At 40.5% G+C, this 7,804-nt stretch overlaps 1 protein-coding gene across 1 annotated transcript; it reads left to right on the plus strand.

Moving 5' to 3' along the window:
* Window positions 1-1,859: 1,859 nt before the first annotated feature.
* LOC104093969 (probable indole-3-acetic acid-amido synthetase GH3.1) lies at window positions 1,860-4,686 on the plus strand. Its single transcript, XM_009599806.4, has 4 exons — window positions 1,860-2,261; window positions 2,454-2,555; window positions 2,908-3,422; window positions 3,534-4,686. The coding sequence occupies exons 1-4, from the start codon at window positions 1,939-1,941 to the stop codon at window positions 4,403-4,405; spliced, it is 1,812 nt and encodes a 603-aa protein (XP_009598101.1). The 5' UTR covers window positions 1,860-1,938; the 3' UTR covers window positions 4,406-4,686.
* Window positions 4,687-7,804: the final 3,118 nt, after the last annotated feature.

A 7,804-nucleotide genomic window follows, 5' to 3' on the forward strand; every position in this document is an offset into this window, starting at 1 on the left:
CCTAATTGCGAAACTATTATCCTATTTTCAAGTGGATGAAATTGGTCGCATGGTCTCGGTTGAAGACGGAATTTTACGTATTTATGAATTAAACGAGATTCAAGTTGGAGAAATGATAAAATTCATCAGTGGTGTTTAAAGAATAGTCCGATTGAACTTAGCTTCTCTATTTACTGGTCCATTCGTGGTGTTTACCAATCATAAATTTGTTAGCCGTTCACACCCGATATATAGTCTTTATAAAATGATTATTCTTAATTTTGATTAGTGCAATTGTCAACAGAAACTATCCGATTATCTACATTGACTTTTCGGTTGCATTGTGTTAATTTCCATTTTCATTGTAAAAATGCAATAAGTTAACCATCTGGAATTATGCATTCATGATATAATCAAGAAGAGAACAAAGTATATTAAGTTTTTAAATTGCTTGTAATATATGGTCAGGAACCATGTTGAAAATGATCACGATCTGACTGTATCCATAAATAAAAATCGTCATTACCTTGAACTATCTAGTAAGTACAATTAAAGGCCAATCATATTATTATGTAAAACGTATTTTTTTTTGAGCATGTCTTATTATTAAATCATCATGACGTGGAAAAAAAAATTAGAATTGGAATCTATAAATTAAACAACAATAATAGCAAAGACAAGACATTAGACGATAAAAACTAGGCAGGGCATGCATCTAGTGCGAACTACCATTAAGCTAAAAAAAAGTATGGAAAGCTAATCCACCCTAATCGACCAGTAGCAATGGGACAAGGCAGAAATTCTTGCTCCAACATTGTGACAACCCCGAGGACGTCCATGTGATTGCTGCACAGTTATATTCCTTTGCACTCTGATTTTCTTGAAGTAATACTCTACCAATATAACCTAATATTGGTCACGAATTTCTGAATCACATGTCATTTAATTTCTAAAATTTCAATAGTCCATAATCAGTAATGTTAAAAGCAAAATTTCCTAGGCACTGACATAGATAGCGAATTAATTAGTATAATTAGCACTTTAATCAGAGGTGTACCCAAAATTTAAAGGTCGAGGTGTACTTTTGGATTGAACTAAAATCTGCTTTGTATATAGAGTGTCAATTACTAATTTGTTATTATTTTTAAAGACATATAAATATATATATATATACACAAAAATTTGCCGAAATTTACGGATACCGATGACCTCTCTAAATTGCAACCACGGCGTTGAGGAATGAAGCTTTTGCTTAATTGGCAATGCACTTAGACCTTCTTTTGTTCAATTATATCGGGAGATCAGAGAAGAGGAACGGGAATACGGAATAAACACAATGAAAATTAAACCAACACATGTATATTATATTCTGTGATAAATTTCCATCATAAAATTTTTGATGGTAAATACTTAGACCTTTAATGAAAAAATAAACTACTATACTATTAATCCTTGATTATTGAGATTAATAGAGAAAAAAAGTTTGCTCCCTCCAACAGTTCTATATGTTTGTCCGTGACCAGCAAACTCACCAAAAAGGGGTTATCCGGTCAACTCCCAGACAAAAGAATCTAGCTGGACCTTGCTGACCTGGCATACACGTTGGACCCATCGTTCTTGGCTAGACCAGACACGGTGGCGTATACTGGATCCCATTTGCACCTCCTCTTAAGGCCAAAATTCCGACAAAATATTACAATGTCTATATAGGTAATACTCAGTCATAATCCATACCAGAAATTGCCAAAAATTTAATTAGTCAATCTTTCAACGTGTGCATCCTTACGTGGAAAATGACCTGAAAATATAGAAATTAAACAAGTCCTCCCCTTCACTTCGATTTTTGACTATAAAAGGTTGCCATTCCCAGCTGCCAAAAAACCACACACTTATCATTAACACTTTCTGAAAGTTATTCCATTTTCAATTATTTTCTCTCATTGATATTTCAATATCATAATGGCCATAGCTACTAGTACTGTTTCATCTCCTCTTGGCCCTCCAGCATGTGAGAAGGATGCTAAGGCCCTTCAGTTCATTGAGGAGATGACCAGAAACGTTGATTCAGTCCAAAAAAAAGTCTTGGCTGAAATATTAAGTCGAAATGCCAATACTGAGTATCTTCAAAGATTTAAGCTTCGTGGTGGTACTGACCGTGACACATTCAAGTCCAAAGTACCAGTTGTCACATATGAGGAAATCCAACCCGATATTCAGCGTATTGCCAATGGTGATCGTTCTCCAATTTTCTCATCTCATCCCATCTCCGAGTTCCTCACCAGGTGAGATTTAATTTACCTTTCTACGAAAATAGCATGTTCATAATACTTTTGACAATCTTTCAAATTAGGTTATCTCCGGTCTAGGTTCTTGTTTTGTTGGTGTCTTAAAAATATAAAATAGTAATATTTGTAACTAAAGGAACTTCAACATGAGTGTTTTTATGCAATCTAAATGTCTGGTTGGTTTGGTAGCTCGGGGACATCTGCTGGTGAGAGAAAGCTGATGCCCACAATTCAAGAGGAGTTAGACCGGAGACAGCTTTTGTACAGTCTTCTAATGCCCGTCATGAATCTGTAAGTGATCTATCGGCCTAGAGCGCTATTGTTAATATGCATCCATGATTTACTTCATAAAACGTTAATGGGAGTTAGTTATGTACTACCCAAATTACTCAACTTAACCTACTCTATTATCATAGACGGATCGAGGGCGGATTCTGTGGATTTAACTGTTTTCGGCTAGCTTGAAACATATATATGTTGAACGCACTAACTCTATATTTTTTATGTGCTCGGCTGTAGCATTAACCTACTATCAACTTGAAAATTATTTATTAACGGTAGCCTAATTATTTACACGTTATTGCAAGTAGTGACAAAAGTTTTTCAGTGATTTTGATTTTGGATTCTGGGTATCGATCAACAGGTATGTACCTGGTCTAGACAAAGGGAAGGGCTTGTACTTCCTATTTATAAAGGCAGAAACCAAGACTCCTGGTGGGCTACTTGCAAGACCAGTCCTAACAAGTTACTACAAAAGTGATCAGTTCAAGACTAGGCCATACGATCCATACAACGTGTATACAAGTCCTAATGAGGCTATTCTCTGTGTCGACTCTTTCCAGAGCATGTATACTCAAATGCTCTGTGGCCTTCTCATGAGAGAACAGGTCCTTCGAGTAGGGGCTGTTTTTGCCTCTGGTCTACTTCGTGCCATTCGTTTTCTTCAAATCAATTGGCAGACACTTGTTAAGGATATCGCATTTGGGACACTAAACACTAGAGTTTCTGACCCTTCTATCAAGGAATGCATGTCCAAAATACTTAAACCAAATCCTGAACTTGCTGAGTTCATTATCAAGGAGTGCGAAGGCCAGAATTGGGAAGGGATCATTACTAGAATTTGGCCAAATACAAAGTACTTGGATGTGATTGTGACAGGTATGTTGGCTCAGTACATTCTAGAAAATTAAATTTGCTGGTCTAAGAGACGTGCCATATCTGTTTTATTAACTTTTCAGGTTACTAACAGTATTTTTCTGTTTGTGACAGGTGCAATGGCTCAATACATCCCTACACTAGACTATTATAGTGGTGGTTTACCAAAGGCTTGTACCATGTATGCATCTTCCGAGTGTTATTTTGGCCTTAATTTGAACCCAATGTGCAAACCATCTGAAGTATGTTACACCATAATGCCTAATATGTGCTACTGTGAGTTTATCCCTCATGATCCAGTCAACCCTGCAACGATTTCTCGTGACTCACCACCCCGTCTCGTGGACCTGGCCGATGTGGAATTGGGAAAAGAATACGAGCTCGTGATCACAACCTACGCTGGATTATGTCGTTACAGAGTTGGTGACATACTCCAGGTCACTGGGTTTCACAACTCGGCTCCTCAGTTCAAATTCGTAAGGAGGAAGAATGTGCTATTGAGCATTGATTCGGACAAAACTGATGAGGCCGAGTTGCAAAATGCAGTTGAGAACGCTACGCAAATTTTGCGACCATATGACACAAGTGTGGTTGAATACACTAGCTACGCTGACACTACAACAATTCCAGGACATTATGTGATCTATTGGGAATTACTTACAAAAGACTCAAATAATTCTCCGAGTCAGGAGGTATTGAACAAATGTTGCTTGGCTATGGAAGAATCATTGAATTCAGTTTATCGACAGTGCAGAGTTGCAGATAATTCAATTGGACCATTGGAAATTAGAGTAGTGGAAAAGGGAACATTTGAAGAGCTAATGGACTATGCAATTTCTAGGGGTGCATCTATAAATCAGTACAAGACTCCTAGGTGCGTCAATTTTACCCCTATCTTGGAACTACTAGACTCCAGGGTAATTTCAGTGCACTTTAGTCCAACTGCTCCTCACTGGACCCCAGAACGACGACGTTTACAAGTCTGATTAAGTCAACTCAAGTCATATAGTAGATCCTTGGACTCTGTGGAGTAAATAATGGCAAGCTTCGACAGTTTCCATTAGCTAATAAGCAAGCAACTGCTCTCACTGTATTTTCTAAACTACTACTTCTTCTTCTTCTTCTTCTATTTTTGCCCCTCCAATCTGTTTGTAGAGTTGAACGTTCAACGTAAATTGGTCTTTGCTTATGGAAAGAGTCTTTAGTAATATATATTCTTCTGTTATCTTGATTGGTTTGAAATTGTTATCACATGTGTTTTCTTTTATTTTGCGGCTTTCAGTAGATTCTCATTGTTTACCAAAAAAAAAAAAAGGATAACAATTGAATTTATACACGATTTTAAAAATAAGTGATATAACATAGTACAAATTGAAAAAAATATATTAATATTGAAATTGGATGTAAAAGAGATTAATGCAAACCACACGAATCGAATAGCCTTGGCCCTTGAGTTCGATCACCCCTGGACCAAGAGACGTTTCAACTGATATAGGAGCAAAGGAACATGGTAACAAGATAATGAAAACTGAAAAAAAAATAAATATATTGCTTTGTATTGTGCAAATATGATGTTCTTACAAATGATCAACCCCCTTTATATAGTAGTGGAGTCCTACTCTTGATACAATTCTAAATACAATAAGGAATCTCATGATAGGCTAAAAAATCGGCCTCTTCTTGATACGTGCCGGGATTTTCGCCGCGATCCTCGCCTGATTGCGTATATTTCGGCTTTCCGTTATTTGGCTCGGTAAGCTTCCCTCGGTCTCACTCGATCTCTATCTTGCTCGGTCTCGATCTTGATCGGTCTCTGGGTCACGAGCTCGACAATCTAACTTGGCACCATGGTTCGATATAACACGAGGTTGAACCTTGACCTATTATGTTCTAGTATCGATTAGTCATACGAAGGGCATGCCCGGTTTTGACCGTATACAGATAGTCCCCTCGTTTCTCGGAAAGAAGATGACGAGAAACAATATGAATTTCTGAGCTCCATCTCGATGGGTAATGACGTAAGACGAACGTCACTAATACACCAGATCATGACGTAAACAATAACTCGAAACGTCCCGTCGGTCCAGTTATCAAGATATTAAATGCCTGTCAGTTGTTGGTCGGACATTACCGGTTCTGAACTGTCACCAGCAAGCTATAAGTACCCTAGCTTTTTCTCATTCAAACTTTTACGTTTAAAGCTCTTCTTACTCTTGCTTTTTCTTCAAAAATCCCTTTGCTTTATAACTTTTGCACCCAAATTTCTTGAATTCTCATCAATCCGCATACTATCTTAATTCTCTTTTCTCCTGTTCTTCAATGACGAAATCTTCTAAGACCGTACTGCAAAAGGAGGCTGCTTCTTCATCACAGCCCGCCGGCGGTGAGGCTGCGGCAGAACCTCACCCTGAGGAATTCGTTCCGGCAGGGTGCCCGATTGTTACTGATTTTAGGGTCGAAAAGACCTCCTCGGTATCGGGCCGATGTGAGCCGGTCTCGAGGTACATATGCACAATCACCGAAGGCCTCCTTACTAGGGTTAAACAGAACTGCAACTAGGTCAATAAGCATATGGTGGTTTCTGCGCCCGAGGAATCAATCACTACCCATGTGGAGGGGTTTCTAAGTGTTTACACTTTTCCCTTCACTTTGGGTCCCTTAGACCCCATAATCATTGCCTTTTACAAGAGGTATGATGTGACCCTCGGCCAGATCCACCCCTTCTTCTGGAGAATAGTGATTCTCTTCCGATGTTTTGTAAGCAAAATCGAGGGATGTCCCTTTAATCTCGACCACCTTATGCGCCTCTACAGTCCCCGACTCTATCGAGAGGGGCTAATCAAGCTTGCTCGCCGAGCCAGTAAGGCTCTGTTCTCGAGCATAGATAAAGCTCGGGACTGAGGTTGGATGTGCCTATTTGTTCGAGTAAGGACTTCGGACCTGATCCCTGCTGAAGACATGTCATTTCCTGAGAAATGGAACATGAAACGTAAGTAGTACTTTGCTTAATCTCGTTGCTTTTCTTCTTATTTCTTTCTTCATTGATGTTTTTTGGCGTCGCAACTGTGGCCCAGATGCCGGATCCAATTCCGGAACTTAAGGAATGGGTCGAAGGCCTTGTGTTACATAGGTCTTACTCAGAGCGTGCTTGGATGGAGTTATCGAAGGGTCGATGGGAGGCCCGCAATCATGGTAAGTTTCTTTCTTAGAACGGTGATCGAACGGGCTTCTTCTCAAGCTTACTCATCTTTTTTTCCTTTGTAGGCCTCGGGAAGGTTGTTGCAATGAGGCCCCTATCTGGTGACGAAGAAGTCCTTCCCCACTCACCTGCTCCGAAGTAGGCCAAAGAGAAGAAGAGGAAAGGGGCTCCGAGTTTCCCGGGCTCGGAAAAGAAGAGACTGGCGAGGAGGTCTCGCAAGCCCGGGGGGGGGGGGGGGCACCGGTGCTATGTCTTCGGACTCAATCCGCCTATTAAGGGATGAGTCCGAAGAAGAAGAGGAAGATAATTCCAAACTGGTGGCCTGCGTGCGGGCCAGCATCACCGTACAAGAAGTTCTCGAACCGGAGAGCGCTGAAGTTGAAACATCCCGACATGAAGAGGTCGGTAAGAGAGCTCTAGCTAAAGCTTCTGAGCCAGAAAGGGTCGAGCACATTCCGCCCAAGATAGGGGGTTCGAGAGAGAGACTAGGGATGATGGTTCTCGAGCTTCAAAAAGTGCCCCAATAGACGAACTTGGAGCGGTCGACATGAGCGGGTCTCCTCCGATTTCGGATGCCATGATCCATGAGGCCGGTATGTTGAGTCCTCAGGGGGTGACTGATATCCACGGCTTCTTGGATGGGGTTAAGTCCGCTACTTTGGAAGACGTCACCAGGCTCGGTGACCTGCCGGTAACAAGGAAGGAACCGCCGTCGGGTGCCACCGGGTTTCCCTACCTATTCAATAAAGCCCAACAAGCATTAAATCGGGTAAATTCACGTGTCTTTTCTTTCTCATATACTTTAACTTTTAAAGTTGTAAATAACCACAACATCTTCCCTTATGCTTGCGGGCTTCAATTCTGCATCACGAGGCTTTTCTCCGATATAGGGAGGAATTAACTCATCATGAAGCCGAGGTTTGGGACCTCACTCAAAAAAGTGACACCCATAAGCTTCTCAGTGAGAATATTCATGCCGATTTAGTAACGGCTCGGGACGAGCATGCCGAGATGGCCGAACAGGTATTCCGAGTGCTTCATGATAGTGAAGATAAATTGGAGATAGTAACTAATGATTTGATCCTGCAGGTCCGGCAAAGGCTCGAACAGATCGGGGAGCTTCAGAAACAAGTATATACAATACAAGTCGAGGCTGAAAAATTCAAGAAGAATATGGACATCTTAG

Source organism: Nicotiana tomentosiformis, chromosome 2 (assembly GCF_000390325.3).
Source record: "Nicotiana tomentosiformis chromosome 2, ASM39032v3, whole genome shotgun sequence".
NCBI lineage: Eukaryota > Viridiplantae > Streptophyta > Magnoliopsida > Solanales > Solanaceae > Nicotiana > Nicotiana tomentosiformis.

Bases quoted from the DNA above. Each gene is read 5' to 3' on its own strand.
- LOC104093969 (XM_009599806.4), top strand. From the start codon at position 1,939: ATGGCCATAGCTACTAGTACTGTTTCATCTCCTCTTGGCCCTCCAGCA. The intron at 2,262-2,453 runs GTGAGATTTAAT...TTGGTTTGGTAG, and splicing joins ATCTCCGAGTTCCTCACCAG to CTCGGGGACATCTGCTGGTG. The intron at 3,423-3,533 runs GTATGTTGGCTC...TGTTTGTGACAG, and splicing joins CTTGGATGTGATTGTGACAG to GTGCAATGGCTCAATACATC.